Genomic DNA, 19,353 nt, shown 5'->3' with positions numbered 1-19,353 from the left:
GATGTGGGTAGTGGGTACTACTAGTAAATGTGTCGTGTACAGTAGATTGCTAATAGACAGAATACTCAGTCAGATACTGTAAATGTAACCTAGAATGCCTTCAGGACTTTTCCCCCTTTCAGCAATGTGACCAACTAATAACAAAATGTGTGCAATAACTCAATCTGTTATCGATCTATATTATTTTTCTTTTTTTGTATACTATAAATTGGGGTAAAGTTCAAACTTAAATGTACTGATCATCACATGATAGCAGCATCTGTACTACACTAATACTACTATGCCAGCCTTAACCCTATAGTCCTGATGCAAGCAAGTAACCGATAGCTCGCCATGTCAGTGTAGGCATATTAGATGCTGCACCTGCCACTGTCCTCCTAGTGCAACACAGGCACAGAGAGTTGATACAGCCCATGTTGTGAATAATTTAGCCATCCTCTGGACTCTGGCTTCCAATGTGAATCTTCCCTCCTCAAACATACACCTGTGATTTATAACATTTATTCTGCATTCATCAGTGCTACTGGCTATATGTACGTTTTTGTGTCATTTTATTAGAGTATACGTACTACCAGCTCACCAATGAAAAAATGCCTCTTAATTAAGGATTTTGGAATAATTTACTTGAAGTCTTGAATAGAAATGAGCGCGGCGCGCGCGCGCGCACACACACACACACACACACACACACACACACACACACACACACACACACACACAATTGCAGATGTTTCCCCTCAATACCATTAGTCACAATTAAGGGCACATTAGCATTGAGGCAAATACACAAGTAGTACACTAATGACTATGCCCCCTGTTGGCTCACACTGGTAAACCTCATCACAAAGGAACCCCCGGTCCCCCACCCACCCGCCTGCTTCCTCCTCCAGAGAGGAAACCTTTTCCCACAGTATGCTACATAACCTCTAACGTTTTAAACAATATTACGAGCCATGTTATTACTACACTTTACATTTGTTAGCGTGAACAACAGATACGCCTCTGTTCATCGACTATTAGGCTATATATATAGACGGTACGTGCAGTTGACCAAGCAGTCGAATTTTCTCATAAGTTGGAAAACTTGGGTGTATGTGTGTGTGTGTGTGGGGGGGGGGGGTGGATGATAAGAATCAGGAGCAAAACCTCAATCCATTGTAGTTTAGCAGTATGAAACCCCGTACGGAGTCCGAATTTTAACCAAAAAGAGCTTTAAAATACTATTTACCTGTCCGTGAGTGTTGACTGTGTGCCACTCATTGGGGTTCCCTTTGGTTTCGTCAGGCTTCACCCAAGCAGCATTTTACCACAACAAACGTCCAGCTCTCCTATCTTCTTAAAGATAGTGAACCTCTTATATTTTCTATCCAAATTGGTCTCTTTGATGCGTCTTCTGGTGACTAATAAAAGTGGTTGTATCTATCCAGTAACCGGGGGGAGATATAATAGCTCTTGCACGGTTCGCGAAGTTCGAACCCCGTTGTTGCTGCAGCTGTGTGATGCGATAAAGAGTTGACTGCTGACAGAAAGCAGAGGTGACCGTGTAAACACTCCTCACAACACGCACAGAACGTTGCTGATGTTTTGCCGCCTGTCCGGCGGGTATAGAAATGCTGCAAAAATCCAAAACAAGGTCCTTTTCCGTGGAGAAACACCAGACGCCAAATGTTTTCCTTTTGCCAGCCGCTGTCCCGTCTGTCTGCATCCGTATTTCCAAACCACTGGGAAATAATAACCCTCCAGCCGACTAAACTACTGGACTGAAATGGACTTTCAAGTTGGACTGCACGCGTTTTCAGTTTCAGTCCAATAACTTGGGTAATTTTGCACGAATCGCTGTTTTGTTGCAAGTAATCTTCCCCGGCAGGGCACTTTCTCGCTGGCTACATGGATTTCTTTATTTTTTCCTTTGGAAATAATAATTGTGGTATCATTATTCCAGTTTCCCGTTAGTCTGCCCTGATGCCAGGAAGAATCCCGTCAACTTCCCAATATCAAAAAAAAATCTACTTTGCTTTTGAAACATTAACGCAGTGTCCCGTTACGAAACTTCCTTAAGAGTTAGACCATTCTTGCTTTGCACAGGCTTGATGAGAACATTGTGAAGTGGAAATGTAAAAAGGAAATGCTTCCTCCCCCACCCCCAAAACGGACCAAAAGGGGGAAAAAGTCACCTTTCCTCTTGATGCGTTCGTGCTCTCCTCATAAACTGGTAAATTGCTATTGCACATAGGGAGCTTTCTTATATTATATTAGATTTGAGTTTTGCATGCATTCCATGGTCTAACACTAACAGCCCACTACAGTCTCTTCTAGCATACACATGATAGGCCTAATTACATCACTGACATAGTTATGACTCATGTCTAATAACAGATTAAACAGAGGCCTACAATAAATCATTGTTGCTGATAGTGTGAGAATGAGAACTGAGAATAAGTAAAACAAAAACAATAGACTATAATTTCACTTTGACCATATATATTGATTTTATTTTAATTTCTTCTTTATTTCTTTAAAAAATGCCTTCTTCCTCATTTCCATACACATTTGTCTGTGTATGGACATATTGATAATGTAGCAAAACTCCCAAGAGCTGAAATCACATTCACATCCACTATAGCTGCTGTCCCTGTCAGGGCAAATCTGTAAAACATCTCTCATTGTATAGCCTACTACTAGATGGTAGCAACAAATCACACGCTGCTACTGTTTTCATCCTGCATTAGACAGAGATACAGAAGAAGAGATCGCCTACCCAGTCATCCTGTGGACTTTACCAACACTGACAGTCCTGGGGGTCCCCTCCCAATATTGGCTATATGGCTGTCTGTCCTCAGCTGATCTTTGTCAGACAGTACCATACTTTATAGCTTATGATCATTATTGACGCTTTATATCCCTCAATGTGTATCAATATACTACTAATATTGTGTACAATTTGTTACTATTACTATCTCTTTATCAGCATGGACATTTCATGTTTTTAATTTTTCTATTATTGTTTTGCATTTGGATATTGCCCACTCACAGACACTACTGCACAGTGCACACCTGTCCATACTGGAAGGGAGTCTCTTCTTTTGGAGTTTTCCTCACGGGCAAGAGGTGTCATTTTTTGCTTTCTTAAATGTGGGCCTGTAAGGCCTTTTGAGCATGTAACAGCTATTAACAACTTAACCCTATACTTAGTTGACTGGAGTCCCCCTGTGCTCTATACTTGGCCCGCTATTCCTTTCTACATCAAATCTCTTAGCCGAAAAATAAAATAGCCAATCTACAAGCTCACAGCGTGTTGCATTGTGGACCGTTATGCGCTTACACATCAGCTAATTGTGCTGAATGTTTTACCCAGAATTAGAATAGAGCTATACTGCACAAATAAACTTGAGCTGAGTAGATTACAACAGCTTTCGTGGTATTTAAGCCCAATACCTATCTTTCCCATCAAAGGAGGGTGGAGGTCTTTAGTTGTGTGAACAATGAACATGCAGTACAGTAAGTACTATAGTTACTGCACATGCCATGGGTCTACTCTACAGTGGTACTACCATCAATCTACACCCTGCACTCTTCCCCTATCCTGTATGTACTGTATATCATTACATAAATTCAATATCTGCAAGAGAACCTTCCTTGTTCCTCTTCTTCACTTGTTTGCTAGTGAACATCCGTGGTGTCATCCTCTCTGAAAAGACATAAAGAGGACTTACTACGGACGTGGACATGCACACAGACACGCACACATGTTCAAATACTGTCTGTGTATATGCCTGATGCCTGCACATGCATTCACATAGACATGATCATAACTCACCTTGACTACATGACATTAAAACTCCAGCTCTACTCCAAAACACTGTAGGGAGAAAATCAGGAAACCATTAGCAAGACAACACGCGTTCTCTTCCACAAACATGCTTAACACTAATAATATTTTTTGTTACATTATCATTAAACACGGGTATATTTTACCCAATGTAAAATATTCCATAAAAAATATTTCTCATCAAAATATATTGGAGTAGGGGGGGGGGCTATCATAGGGGCACAAAATCGGTATATATATTTTTTAATATTCCTAAAAATAAACTATTGAAGCCTGGAACTTCTCCTTTGGTCCAGCCATTCCTGGGACATGTGAGAATGGTCCAGTGAAGTATTTCTTTTGAAATATATATTTTTATTCATTGTATTTACAGATCTTTCAAAAAAAAAAAAAAACATTCCCCAAAGCATTATTTTATTGTGACAAAGCTGATTCATTGAATAATAGTATTGTACTTACACTTCTTTTGGTTTGGGGTGCATAAGTTTCAGTGGAATTTCTGCTGTTACATCGCTGTGAAACAGAAAAACAAAACGGATCAGCATCACAAGGACAGCCCACCATTGCTTCTCTTGGACTGTGGTTGTGTGTGGGCTGTGATTGACATTACTCACCTGGCCATGAGGCCGCCCAGCAGGCTGCAGGAATACAATTAGGGACATCACCAGTTAGTCTCTTTTGTCAAATGTGTGACTATTCTTACAGGGCAATTTATCATTAGACAAAAATACCAATTGACCCTAGAAACTCGTCAGGGGCCTGCACTCACACTGGATCCCGAGTCAAAGACAACATGACACATTTGTATGGATGCACGGAGAGGCACTCACCCTCCTCCAGCAACCATGAGGGTGACTTTGATCTTGTAGGACACCAGGATTCCCATTATGTTCTGGTCCACGCCAGAGCAAATACTGAGAGAAAGGCAACACAAGAAGTAAGCAGCGGTATGATGTGTGTGTGTGTGTGTGTGTGTGTGCGTGCGTGGCCGTGTGCGTGTTGTACTCACATTGAGGTTGAGGCCAGGTTAGTGTCGCTGTCTTTCAGTCGTCCGTCCACTGCCAGACCCCTCTTCTCCTTGACGTTGACCAACATAGGAGTGATCTTCACGCTCGTCTCTAAGTTTGATTCAGCATCTACCGTCTCCCTGTGTAGAGCATGAGTCATGTATCGGCTCGTATCATGTACAGTTCTGCACTGTGCCTCTGTCCCTTGAACTTATGGTTTACTTACGCAAATTCTTGGCTATGGATACATTGGGTGTATTTGTCTGATGAGTACAGGACCACATCTGCCTGCTGATCCACTGAGAGACAGGGACAGACAGACAAATCATTAAGCACGAATTATTACTTTGTTGTACGATAGAGCATACATTAAGCATTCTTGTGTTTTCTTCTCAGAAACATTTATGCAGTGTAAAATCAGAGCAACAGAAAGCTTTACTATTATCTGAAGTACCAACCATTGACGTTGATTTTGCTGACTGTCTTGTTGCTCTCGTTCCTCACTTTGATATGGATGGTGACTTGTTCTCCATGGTAAAACAGCTGTGGTCAAAACAAGAACTCTCATCAGTATTCATGTTGCAGCATTACTCAACATTGTCAAATATATGAGTGGGATTGTTTTACAAGCCCCTCGTTTCAGTGATGTACCCTCCAGTTGAAAAGTCATGCTGCTTGAAGATACAGTATATTACTATAGCAGCATAGAGTTGCTCTGTTTTGTAACAGTTACCTATATAGTATACCAACCTATATAGTACACCAATACCAAATTCAAGCATTTTCTTGTACTTCACAAAATTCAAACACATATTCCTGACCTTATGGTATGTATGTTTCTGTATGTCTAAGCACGGAAATAGCGTTTTTTCCACCACCAAGTGTCACTGTTGCGCAGCCTAACGCACGCACGCACACACACACACACACACACACACACACACACACACACACACACACACACACACACACACACACACCACTCAGTTCAGACGGGTCAGAGTTTTGGGAATCTTTGGAAAATCCCTGTTATTGACTCATCGGTTTAGTCAGTGGGTAGACCGTAGATCATTGAGATGTACTACTGTATATAGAAAGCCTCGGGCCCCAATCAGTCAGAAATGTAATATCAAAGATGGCCACCATGTAGAACAGGACTTTTGCTACTGTACATCTTTGTCCATGGAGATTTCCAGATGACATGGCTTGTCTGACATCATGAAGCTTTTGCAGATGTCCCCCTTGGGTCCAGGGCCAATTTGGCTTGGAGCAAACTGGATTTTGCGAACGATAAGGCGGGCTCTGTTCCTGTAGGAAAATAATGCATGGGTAGACAAGTTAAAAAGAGCCACAGAGAGAGACAGAGATTGTATGTTTGAGACAGGCTAGAGCCTGATTTTGTCGTACAACGGTGTCACCTGGCAAAGAATAGCCGATCTACAAGTTTCCAACACGCCCCATGGTAACGCTCTGTGAGTTTCTAGATCAGATTTATATACTGTATTTCTTTTATTTCATTTTTTATTTATTTTCTTTATTGATATAGGTTGAAAGTAGACTGACAGGAAATGGGGAGAGAGATGGGGGGGAAGACAAGCGGCAAAGGTCGTCGGGATCTGAAGTCGAACCCGACGGCGTGCCGCACCGTCTAGGCGCCCAGACGGTTGAGCTAACCGTCCGGGCCCGGATATTTTGACATGACACACAGTCGTAAGACGGAGTATAAATTCATTAAGCATAATGATAGCAGAAAGAGAAGAAAGACAAGAGGGTAAGAGGAATGACTAATGAGACAGAACTCACTTCTTCTCAAGCTTCTCATCAGGGTTGTCAGCCTCCATGGCGAGGTAGGCTTTCACTTCAAAGTCAACACCGCAGGCCTGAAATGCAATAGATACAAGGTAAACACCTACAGGTACCGGTATATAATTTATATGAAAGTGTGCGTGCGTGCGTGCGTACTCTACTGTACCACCCCTACCTCATTGCTTTAAGAAGACTTTGGTTTACTTGTAGGCCTACATTGAACTGATCATTCTACTGCTAAACCAGTGAGATTACTACTATCATTTACTCTGCAAAAGTACAATGATGTTGTTAAATTTACAGCATGCAGGAAAGGGTATAGCTGGAAAGTGAGGTGAATTTGCCACATATTTCTACTGAAAGGTGTTTTGCTTTAATTATTTATTTCTCCTTTATTTAACCAAGAAGTGCCCCTGAGATGCAAGATTTCTTTTACTTTTAAGGACAATACAATGGCTATTATATTAAATAGCATAGCGAATCAGGCTGTATTCCAATTTCCTATGCCAAAGTACTCAGGTGCTTTGAGAAGTACTACTGTCGCCACCTAGTGGATCTGGTTTGCTAGCAACTATACATAAAATACTGAGCATTCTCTGATAGTACAAATGCTTCCTTAACTTGGTCTGGGTCTTGGGGAGGCCGTCAGTATGACTAGGTCCTCACTATTTTAAGTAATAAGCTTGGGCAACACGCCCTAGTCATGTTATTATTTGATATTATTATTAGAATATTTTTTATTTTTTCATTATCATTTTTTAAAAATCTTTAGGCATACCAATATTATTCATATCTTAATTTCTGTTATTTAAGCTCAACTGGTAGCTTCTATAGGAAGGCCACTCGATAAGCCCCTTTGGTTTTTTTTGGCACTTCCAGCACATCATGTATGTAACTAATCTTGTTTCTTATTGAAATATTTGCTTTCTGTATTTATTTTATTTTACCATATTGTTGTTATTACGTACATATGTGCAAAATTGCAAATAAACTAAACTAAACTAAACTATGACTAGGTCGTATACATTTCATGAGCTGTGTTTAACCAGCAGATAAAGCAGCTGGTAACTAGAAAAAGTGCCCTTCTGGGCACAGGTCTCCACCAGGATAGGAATGTAGGACATTGCAGCTTGCCTTCATCTGGTGGTTGGATAAAAGGGCAACAAAAGTAAATCAGGATGGAGTCTGAGAAATCTGAAAGACCGGTTTCGTTGAATGGCTCTAGAGATACTGTGTACCAATTTGCGTGATGTTTGGACAAAATCTGTAGGTGTACTGTGCAAAAACTTGTTTTGCACAAAGCGGCCTCCTGGTGGCGCTATAACAGGCCGTTCTGGAAAGTTTGGGGCAGAGGTTCATGTTGGCATCCAGGGAGTGTGTGTGCAAAATTTGGCTTCGGCCTGGTGGAGACAATAAAGTGACATTTACCTTTTTCTTGTCGCCAGACGCCCCAGGGTCCAGAGTGACTGAGCATGGCAGGTTGTTAGGAAGCTAGAGACACACATAATTGATTATTAAATAAAGTTGATGCAAATTCATACACATATCGCTTATTAATGATGAACTCATACATTAATAGAGGTACGTATGCGCGTGACATCATCATCATACCCGGAAGTTATGCGGGAATGCCTACTGAGTGGCAAAAAACTACTTTCTGGCCTTGACAGCCCATACATCCAAACATAAAAGTCATATATATATATTTTTTTAAGATATTATTTTGAAGTTCCATGAGATATGGGACTATTTTTATTTGTATATCAAAGGATTGTTGTAACATTTTGTATTTGTACATTGCATATGATATAACCACGAGTGTCAACAACAGAGTGTGGAGGGGTGTTGTCCAGGGTTTTCCTTGCTTGGCACTCAGCATCAAGGGTTGGATTGGGGGTAAGTCCCTGCGACATACTAGTGTCATGTCCAGGGGGTGTACTTGTACATCAAACTGCCTCACGCTACAGAAACAGGAGATAGGCTCCTGCCCTATGGGCCTCATGCTTCGGCAAGGCTACTTATACCCTCTATTGTCTCCGCCAGGCCCAAGGCGTGGTCGGAGACTATGTTAGGTGGGATCACGGTAGGCGGGATTCTGAAATGTCCACAGCCCTCCTCTGAGACACACACCGAGTAGACAAAAATGGTACCATATTATAACGAGCATTAGTGAGGACCAATTATACGAAGGTAGGTCCTTTAAGTGGGTGGGCCGCAAACGCTTTGAAGATTTTCAAGTGCTTGTTGGGAACCTCTGGCTTAGACGCCTTCAGTGGTTAAGTGTATAGCTGTAGTTAAACACCAAAAGGGGTTCCCGCATAAAATGGGTTAAAGGAGTAGTTCACGCCACAAAAAACACATTTTCTATCAATTAAACACCCCATTGAATACATTGTTTTTGTCGCATTCCTGAGCCAATAATTAAATGACCAGCAGAGTTTGTCACATTCCTGAGGCATTAATGAAATTAGTCTCAATGAGGTAGGAGACTCAATTGAGTCTCCTACTGACCAGCCACCCGGTCAGCAAATCATTGGCTTAGGAAACAAAAACTAAAAACATCTCCATGAATTCAAGGCTTCATGGGGTGTTTAAGGCTTTGTTTGGGTGAACTACTCCTTTTGGTGGTTAACTGTGTGCAAGACATTAAGGACCAGGATAAACATTGTCATACTTCAAAAGAGAATGGGCACGCATCGCCTCCAGCCTTCTTAATCAGGGTTTCGTGAACGGGGGATAGAGTGGGCTTGTGGCTGCCGGCAGCTGGGTAGACCTGATACCGCTTGATCCAGATGTCCTTCCTGAAGGACAAGCCCATCACATCCAGGTCTTCACTTCCGTAACGGAAGGCACATGCCAACACCACAAACACTGGTAACAAACAATTGCTTCTATTATTATTATGATATGCATGATTACATGCATTACTCTGAATGTCGACAACTAGCCTAGAAGAGTCTTAGACGATTGTACCTTTTTTGACCCCAAAATTCTTTGTATCCAGCTTTACAACACCATCTGTGAAAATAATGACATGATAACTGATGTTAGTATTCTACGCGTGCACGGACACGCACACGCACACAGGAAACAGGAACTCACCAATATTGTCCACTGAGTCAACATGGTCTACGTAGTCCCTCTTTGCCAGGAAGAGGGTAATCTGTAGGATACAAGGCAGAATATTAGGGTTTCAGTTAAGAGGAGAGGAGAGGAGAGGAGAGGAGAGGAGAGGAGAGGAGAGGAGAGGAGAGGAGAGGAGAGGAGAGGAGAGGAGAGGAGAGGAGAGGAGAGGAGAGGAGAGGAGAGGAGAGGAGAGGAGAGGAGAGGAGAGGAGAGGAGAGGAGAGGAGAGGAGAGGAGAAGTAAAATAACGTGGAAATAATAAGAAAAAGGATCTTACCGCCTCACTTTTGCTCGTCTTCCTGAAAACCCTTTGCACAGGAACAAAAGACAGCATATATTAGGGGTGGTTTAATGAGTTATACCTTAATATCAGTCAGTGTGTTCTAGGTTTTTTCAGAGGGCATACGATAATCATTCCCTGTGCGACATGCATGCGTATAGGCTATAGGCTTCCACAGAGGTGCCCAGACTTTTTTGACTTGAGAGCTACTTTCAAAATGACCAGCTCAACAAGATCACGAAACCCAAATCATCAGCAGATTAATTTCAATTTTGTCCATAAAACATATTTAACCCCCCAGAAAGCTTATAGAATGAGACGTGCTATATCACCAAACTGTACACTTTGTTCTTTAAATACTACTGGTACTTGTATACATAATATGTATACATATGTATACATAATAATATGTATACATATTATGATGTGGGAATGCCCCACAGTCCAAAGTTTCTGGGAACAGATAACTAATTATCTATATCTAAAGTATTACAAAAACATATTCCCTGTTGTCCCAAATTATTGCTCCTTAATGATGATGATTCTTTAACTTTAAGTATAGTTCAGAGACGATTCTGGCTGGCAGGAAGTACCGCTGCAAAAACAAAATTGGCACTGCGATGGCAAGCTCCACATTCTCTGCCCTTTAATCACTGGAAAGTTTGGAAAAAGTTATTAACTGATGTTGTAACAATGGAGCTTTCTACAGCTAGATTAAATGGTGCAAACTATCAAACAATAGACAGCTGGAACCATTATTCTCTATCAAGTTAGGACCTCTATTATATAACTAGCATGACATATAACTAATTATATCTTTATATTCCCCTTTGTTCTTTTTGGTCTTTGTTGAAATCTTTGCTCTTTTCTTTTTCTTTTCAGGCCTATGATGGGGTGGGTTGGGAGGGATTATGTTTTATTTTATTATTTACAATTTGTTTTTTTTGTTTTTTTTAATCTAGTTTTATGTAGTATTTAATTTCCATGTCAATGGTGGTTGGTGCTGGGGTTTGGAGGTACAATCAGTGGCAAGCCACTGATTGTAGTTGACAAAGAATTTGAATTATGTTTATGTGCATTTTTTATGCTTTTACCTGTGCCTTTCATCTAAAATTGAAATAAAAATGTATTTAAAAATAAATAAGACAAGATCTACCCACCGAAAAAATATTATTCCATTGCTGAAAATAGTTAAAATACTTACTTGGCCTTTGGTTCATCAGCGCTGGAGCACAAACACAAAATAAATGAAGGACATTTTTAATTATTATTTTTTGTAACTTGTATGTAATGCTACTGGTGTTGAAAACAAAGTATTCCATTGTGGGTTATCAGACAATTTTTTATGTCAATCAATCATGTCATGTCATGTGATCTACCTGCGCTGTGCACAGCCTTTGTGATCTACTGGTAGATCATGATTGACCTTTTGGGCACTAATTATATCTGTATATTCCCCTTTTTTCTTTTTGGTCTTTGTTGAAATCTTTGCTATTTTCTTTTTCTTTTCAGGCCTATGACGGGGTGGGTTGGAAATGTTTTATTTGGTTGGACCACCACTGCAGTTAATATGTTGCCTGTAAGGGTTGTCTAAGAAGCTACATTTGGCTACTGTGAGAGGCTCAATTATGGGAAATTGAGTCCCTATTGTTTACAATGGAGAAGCTCCCGGGGCAGGAAGCCGTGCGCTGCCCGGTCTGTTGTTGTGGTCGCCACTATGGAATACTTTTCTACACTACAACAAACCATTTACACCATTTTAAAGTGGATTTTCATGACAAGCAACTCAGCGGTCGGTGCAGTGGCTTTTCAAAGGTAACTTTAAACATAGGCAGTCTAGCCTGAAAGACGGCCGTAAATGGTCCGCAGTCAACCTGTTAAATGGCATGCGTCACACTGGCATTATTTAAGTCTCTCTTCAGTTGTTGTAATTATGTTATGTATTGTATGTCTCACCGCTTAGGGGCTTTTACCAGTGGTGTGCACAGATAGACACTAGGGGGTGCTAGAGCACCCCCTGCCCTTTTGGCAATGTGCTCTTAAAAATAAACGTTTTCTTTTTTTAAGTGGTGCAACCACTTCTACATCCAGCATGCAATGCCCTGTACGTGTTTGTGTGTGTGTGCACCTGTGTGAGCAGGAGTGGTGTGCGCATGCATTACATTGGAACGAGAGAAGTATGTGACATGGCTGTCACCTGCTGGACGCAAACGATACAGAGAAGAAATTGGAATGATACAAATTGGAACGATACAGAGAACCAATAGATGGGAGTTGCACCACTTGGTTCACACTGGTGTGCTTTTTCTTAATTTGTAGTGTGTGGACCATGGTGACATTGATCAATTCTTGATAAAAACGCTTCTACTATATTATTTAGGCCCCCACAATCTAAAGCTATGTTTCTGTCAGTGGTTCTTCGATAAAAAAAAAATAGCAGACCTACAAGCTCATAGCGCACCACCGAGTGGCGCGCTATGAGCTTGTAGATCTGCTATTTTTCAATAGCTAAAGCATACCATAATGACACCAAAATGGGTTCCCGCCCCAAAATGGGTTAAGGCAACCAGCCGGTTCCACGCGCTGCACAAGGTGCCCTTTTGTTCACTTGAGCACTGCCCCTCTAAATGTCTGTGCACGCCACTGGCTTTTACAATTGGGCTGGGCTGAGATTATATGGTCATGGCACTAAATTTAGAATCACAGTTTGACAAAAGCATACTGCGGGCGTGGTGAGATATAGCGTAATCTGGTGGACGAGGGCTAGATGGGGCAGGTGGAATAAGGGTAGCAGTTGGACTCTGAAGGTGTGTGACGGGTCAAGGGGCCAATAAGTTCTTATTCCTGATCCACTTATCAAGGTTATTATAGTGTTGAACTTTTCATTAGCATTTTGTTTTAATGTTAGTGGTAGTCTTAGTTTTGACCATAATATGTGGTAGGACTATTTGTATTGTTTAATGAAAACCAACCATAAAAGTATTCAGTTACAACTGTTTGACAGTTAAACAAATGTAAACTAAGGACTAAGAATAGTTTTTGGCAAAGCCTCTTCATTTTTATTTCGGTAAACTAAAATGTTTTGATAATTCTAGTTTAGTTAACTTAACTATTTGGTCAAAGTCTCCTCATATACTGTACACCTGATGGACATGGGTAAACAGACCAGTCCTTCATGAGCCTCTGCAAAAACCTCTATAAGCTCTTATAATGTGTTAATGTGATCTTTAAAGAGTTGACTGACCCAAGGTTGGCATCTGGACCCCAATGCAATTACAACGCCTCCAGTACCACGTTTCAGCCCTGCAGCCGTGTTGACCTCTATTATAGAAAGGTCAGTGTCAACCAACCTGCCCTGATCACCTCCCTAACAGATTGTAGTAATGTCAGCTTTATATCAGTTATTGTCCTCTTTGTTGTATCCAATGAGATTGCAATGCGATTGTGTTCTTAACCTTAGCTATGGTGAAAATAGCCAATGAACATGCACACACTGAATTCACCTCAGTGCTATTTTCTGGATTTTGGAAATTCTTTCTGCCTATTGACATGACCAAAATAGGGATGCCAGGTTTAAAGAATGGAAATCCTCTCTTTGTATGCGAAGGAGAGAAAGATATTTCATGACTTACTTGGCCATTTTGGGTTGATCCTTTGACTTTTTTGTTCTGTTGACAGAAAAGAGAGAGACAAATACAAGTGAGGTGAATGCAGTGTGACAATGTGACAGTGATGTGAACTGTGAAGTGAAGTGAACTGTGAAGTTGATCTGCTCTCGCTGTCAACCTCACATGGCAGAAGGCTTGAGGATTTATTCTGATGTTAAGTAGGGTTAATCTTGTGAAATGAGATCAGATTACAGCATTGGTGTTAGCTATTGGCGAAGGATCAGTTGCTGGCGAAGGATCAGCCTTCCATTATTGTTCTTCTGCATCCAATCAGTAGTACAGCCTATATACATGGGCAATGTCACACACCTAAGGGCGTTGAAAAGCCTTGGAGCAAGGGAAAGAGAGCAACAATGATGCCCTCAAGTTTAGGGCAAAGCTCTCAGATTTTCTCTATAGCTGTCAAATTAGGTTTGTGGTAAACTTGCTTATATGTAGCCTATGTGTCTATATATCGATACAATTAAAACAACATGCTATAAATTGTAATTGACCTAACATAATTTACATATATGGTAATGAATTGCATCTTTAGTCCAACCCAACATTGGTAGACAATAGCCTACTATAGAAGTGTATATTTGTACATCTTTAAATGTTCTGATGAATTGAAAATGGAGGACCTAGTGACCTAATGGAAGTCTTAGTGCTTTTCATGGTTTTGTCCTCAAAGTAGCCATTTTTGTATTGACTTGTGCTTTCGCTTGAAATGTACACATTCTACATAATGTGAAATGAACATTTCAATCAATCAATCAATCAATCAATCGAGTTGAGGTGTAGACTGTGCATATAGAAAAAAAAGTTTTCCTGTAAATGTGCTGTAAATTAAAAGCCTTTGCGAATTAACATTATCTTATTGCAGTTAAACACTATAATATACAATACATTGTATACAACATTTAAGTTAACTCCAATCAAAAACAATATCATGAGGTTATTCATGACCATTAGTTTTGCAAGTATAGGCATAGAGAAAGAAATATAGAGGAATAGACAGGGGGACACATGAGAGACAAACTGAAGGACAGCGCATTACGTTCAACAGAACCAAGACAGCCTGTACCACTCAGTAGGTACTACGATAGTTATAGCCCTCCAAAGGTGCAACGACCCCAAGAATTAAGCTACATACCTTAAGGCTACACAGCACATTTCTTTCTCATATTCATGAACTAAAATCTCTCCATCTAAGAAGTCTGCACAAGACTGTGGTCTAATGCCATTATGCCATTAACCTAGTTAACCCTGGAGTACCTATTTTGGGCATGTCATTGTACTGTAGTATGAAAACTCCCTCAAAATAGCCTCCTAGGCCAATATGCTTACACGTACGCACATCACACGTTTCATATTTTCTTCAGTGTTGCGCAGTGAAAATAGCAGATATACAAGCTCAGATATACAAGTTTGTTGTACAGTGTGACATGTCAGACTTAAGTGGTAATCATATCGGTTCCAACACTGTGTAATATGATCCTCGTATCATACTTAAGTCCTGGTTAGGCATACTGGTAAAGCTGGGTGTATTTTCAGCTTTAAGCAGCCCAGAGGAGAGCTTCCGATAAGAGTGTGAATGACACCGATGAACCATCCCATTTTCAAGGGGATCCGCAAATACATAATACATATTTAGAAAACAAAAAACTAAAGAACACAGAACAAAACATACTCTCTCCCCATGCCTTTGGCTTGGAGAAAATAAAATAACTAGAACAAAATGACCAAATAAGCCTTCAATGACTAGTAAAAACAACTAGTTTTGAGTAAAAGTAATGCCACTTAGATTCTGATGTGGTTTATCTACCCAGGGGTTTTAATCCATGCAGTTTTATGGCAATTTGATGGTGTTCTTGAGGAGCTCCTCACACACACGACCTCACCTCACCATCCTTTTTTTAATTATTTGTTTTATCTCATGATTTTGTAACCCATTTCTTCACCCAGTGTCAATTATCTAATGTAATCCTGGGTGCTACACTTCCTCTGCCAACCTGGGGGGGGGGGGGGGGGGCAGCGGACAGACCTCATGCTTTCTTATGCAGGAGGAGTCCAAGCTGCTTCTTTTCACCTGACAGGGGAGAGTTTCCCCGGCCGGACGTATCGCGCGGAAGGAACACGTTATTCCGACCACTTCCTTTCCCCTCCATCAGGCGCCCCGGCTGGCCAGGGGGAGGTAGTTTAGAGACCAGGATTACTGCATGTTTTTGTGAGGGTACCTACCCTAGGGGACACGGGGAGAACATGCAAACTCCACACAGAAAGGCCCTTTCGCCAACCCCGCCTCGGGTATGGGCACTGATGACGTGGAGGAGGGAACACGCCCCCCAGCGTCGACAGCAGGAATCGAACTCAGGACCTTCTAGCTGTGAGGCGACAGCAGTGTGCCACCGTGCCCACCTCACTATCCTGACTAAGAATCAACTGGGGAAGTGGGAACCAGTGCGGATGGGGATATAAGAATAAGATTTTTTTTTCTTTCTTGAGTTATATAGCGGTGGGCAGGGACAGAGGGCCCTATCTTGAGAGGCGTCTTACAGTATTAGTACTGTGGCGCTGTTGAGCCACGCACACACACACACACACACACACACACACACACACACACACACACACACACACACACACACACACACACACACACACACACACACACACACACACACACACACACAGCACCACTCTGTTGATTTTTACTATTTTGAAAACCATTCTAAAATAGGGAAAATAGCCGATCTGCATCAACGTTGTGAGCTTGTAGAATGTCTCTTTTCACTATATTAAAATGTTTTTCAAAATAGTAAAAGATGCCAAATAAGTTTAGGCATAAGTCAAGATGGGGCCCAGAGTCTCAAATAAATGTCTAGCTCCAACCTAGACCTTTATGCCAGTTGTGGAAAGCCCTCATGTCACAGAGGTTGAAAAAGCAACAAGAACAACATTCTTCATTGCGTTTGCTGTAAGATTTGGGAATGTTACCTGACAACACCTCTTGACGGAGCCTGTGGGTCTTAATGAGCTGAGCCTATGTAGTAGTTAAGCTTGAAGTCATTTTGGAATTGAAGCACAAGCATCCTCAAATGACCACTGATAATTACTTTAATTCCACTGTCCTCATATCATACAGATACTGATGAATAAATTCATATTACCGTAGGTACATATGCAAGCTGTGTGTTCATTATTAAGGCTGCTTCATGGCATGCTCTGAGCTAAATTAAGAACCAGAATGCCTACAGTACCCCACTGACCATTAAATGGTCAGTGGGGTACTGTAGGCATTCTGGTTCTTAATTTAGATCAAATTTTGATCCAACTGGCCAAGCAATGTTGTCTCATCTGTCATGACTACACAAATTTAAGTAAATGACTATTAGCCAATCAGCTTAAAGTCCAAAGTGATAGAGAGAGATGTATGTACTGTATGTCCTTACATGTATGTAAGGACATGCATATTTCGTAAACATCTGACAACTGTTTATAAAGTCTTGAGCTCTGGAGACAAAAGAGCGGAGCTGAGCCTGGGAAACTGACATCACACATGCAGAGATGATAGCATGGGACACCTTCCGGGGTTCGGCATCTCTGCTTTTGGCTGTCATTGAATAAACTATAAAGATGATCAACAACTCTTAATTTCCAAAATCCTTCATCATAATGGCGTCACTACCGGGCGGAAACTCCACATCAATACCAACAATCTTCTCTTTCCTTAATCCTTACTGAATGCATGGTCATTGACCACGATACAATACTTTCACAGACCACCAGTGGTCCAAGGCCCACCAGTTCAGAAGACACCATTCCAACATCATGTGCTTCCTTATATCTGTCCATCCATCTGTAACCACCTGGGTCTCTCGCATGGCACACAAAAACATAAATGGCCCAAAAGGAGAAACCCACCTGACCAAGGGAGATATTAGGCCTACTGTATGAGCTACAGGCAGGGCTACTCTGCTATCTAACCATTCATCCAACCAACCATTCATGATGAAGTCTTACTTGAATTCAGATGTCTGTGTCCACAAAGTCTACCGGTATTCTGGTACAGTGTGTAGAGTGTGTTCTTACTGTCGACAACTGCTTTTATACTGAGACCAGCTCTCCCTCCCCCAGGCTTAACCGGACCATTATAGCAACAGTTGTATGCCTCGTAATCCAATTAAGTAATCAGCATTTTGCCATATACTGTAGGCCAGGATTACTGACAAATGGCTATATGATGAAATAATATAATACATCATAATACACCTACCTGAATCTTGTCTTTCATGAAGAAAATACAATAACTTAATTGGTGCAATGTGCAGACACATTTATTGTGTATTAAATCAAGAAAAACAGGCAATCCAGAGATGTCCATATGTCAACAGATTACTAACACGCAGAGGACTGGGACTTGTCCCATAGTGGTGTATGTGCTTTTACACTCATGATTGCACGCACGCACGCACGCACGCACGCACGCACACACACACACACACACACACACACACACACACACACACACACACACACACACACACACACACACACACACACACACACACACACACACACACACACACACACACACACACACACACACACACACACACACACACACACACACACACACACACATACAGTATAGGTAATCTTAAAATAATGTGATATGACTCCCAATTCCCTGCCGCTGTCAGAAAACTCACATCTACAACCTCACCTCCCTGCAGTTCAGTTCATAATTGCAGAGTTTACAAGATTACACTCAGGCATGAAGGAAGCATGAGTTCAAGTCCCTCATATATGGGGACTAGGTTGGCGGAGGGTGTGTAGAGCCCAGGATCACATTAAACAATTGACACAGGGGTGAGAAATGCGTTACAAAAGTTTTAGAAGTAAGTTTACTAAAGTAATCTCACAGATCCAAAGTACAATGATCACAAGTTCTAGGTCTAGATGTCTCTGCACTTGTACCCCTGGATAAGAGTGTCTGCCAAATTTTGTAAATTGTAAACTAATTGTGTTGTGTGATGCAGAGAGGGTCTGGCTATCACAGGAACAGCTGAATGGAAGTAACAGGTTCCTGTCTCATCATGTAATGTGACCATTGGTGAGAAGTGATCCTACCTTATTCAAATTGTCTGGCTCTTGCACTTCGATCGTCTATTGGTTTCTTGTCAGCCATAATTTGCTTTTTGGAAGCCAGTAATTCTGCAGAAGGACAAAGCATGTATGTTATGTCAATAAAGTCCAATAAAGTGGATGTGGATCTGCTTAATTGTGTAATTGTAAACAATGAAAGTATAAATTATTATCTTTTGTACACAATGTATACATGTGCAAAGTGAACTCTGGCGGGCTGAACCTCTATAGTGATATGCTATTTTAAAATGTTTTAAAATAGTATTTTTTTTTTAAATAAGTTTAGGCATAAGGGGTTTTAAGGGTTTCGCAAGATATGGCTGCTAAGAGTTCAGGCCGCAAAGCGTCCCTCACACCGTTTCACAGCCAATCTGACCAATATGTCTAAGTCAAGAGCTTTGTCAGAGTAGACGTACAGAGATCTTCATATATGGAGATCTCTGTATCTGTGTACCTGTGTCCTTTTATGAGTGAATAGGGGAAGGGGATCAATGTCACGTGATTCCCT

General features: G+C 41.2%; 3 protein-coding genes across 5 annotated transcripts in view; 1 reads left to right on the top strand and 2 right to left on the bottom strand.

The window, feature by feature from the left end:
* Positions 1–2,134, bottom strand: part of arhgef12b (Rho guanine nucleotide exchange factor (GEF) 12b) — a 66,114-nt gene extending 63,980 nt beyond the window's left edge. For all 3 annotated transcript variants that reach the window (XM_083787637.1, XM_083787638.1, XM_083787639.1), the window contains exon 1: positions 1,229–2,134. In XM_083787637.1, the coding sequence (XP_083643763.1) occupies positions 1,229–1,260 (32 nt within the window). In that variant the 5' untranslated portion in view covers positions 1,261–2,134. The remainder of the gene's footprint in view (positions 1–1,228) is intronic.
* Positions 1–19,353, top strand: part of ubtd2 (ubiquitin domain containing 2) — a 393,205-nt gene that overhangs the window by 34,474 nt on the left and 339,378 nt on the right. The gene's annotated exons all lie outside the window — the stretch shown is intronic.
* Positions 3,847–17,991, bottom strand: LOC310854807 (beta-arrestin-1-like; the record flags this gene model as incomplete). The annotated part of the gene is made up of 10 exons (XM_083759496.1): positions 3,847–3,859; positions 4,289–4,342; positions 4,444–4,467; positions 4,660–4,743; positions 4,839–4,976; positions 6,640–6,716; positions 8,071–8,133; positions 9,317–9,513; positions 9,745–9,805; positions 17,974–17,991. The coding sequence occupies 10 exons, from the start codon at positions 17,989–17,991 to the stop codon at positions 3,847–3,849; spliced, it is 729 nt and encodes a 242-aa protein (XP_083615622.1).

Source organism: Protomyctophum parallelum (genome assembly GCF_964188405.1).
Source record: "Protomyctophum parallelum genome assembly, chromosome: 1".
NCBI lineage: Eukaryota > Metazoa > Chordata > Actinopteri > Myctophiformes > Myctophidae > Protomyctophum > Protomyctophum parallelum.
Note: the sequence above shows the minus strand (reverse complement) of the source record. Positions and strands in the feature narration are given on the sequence as shown.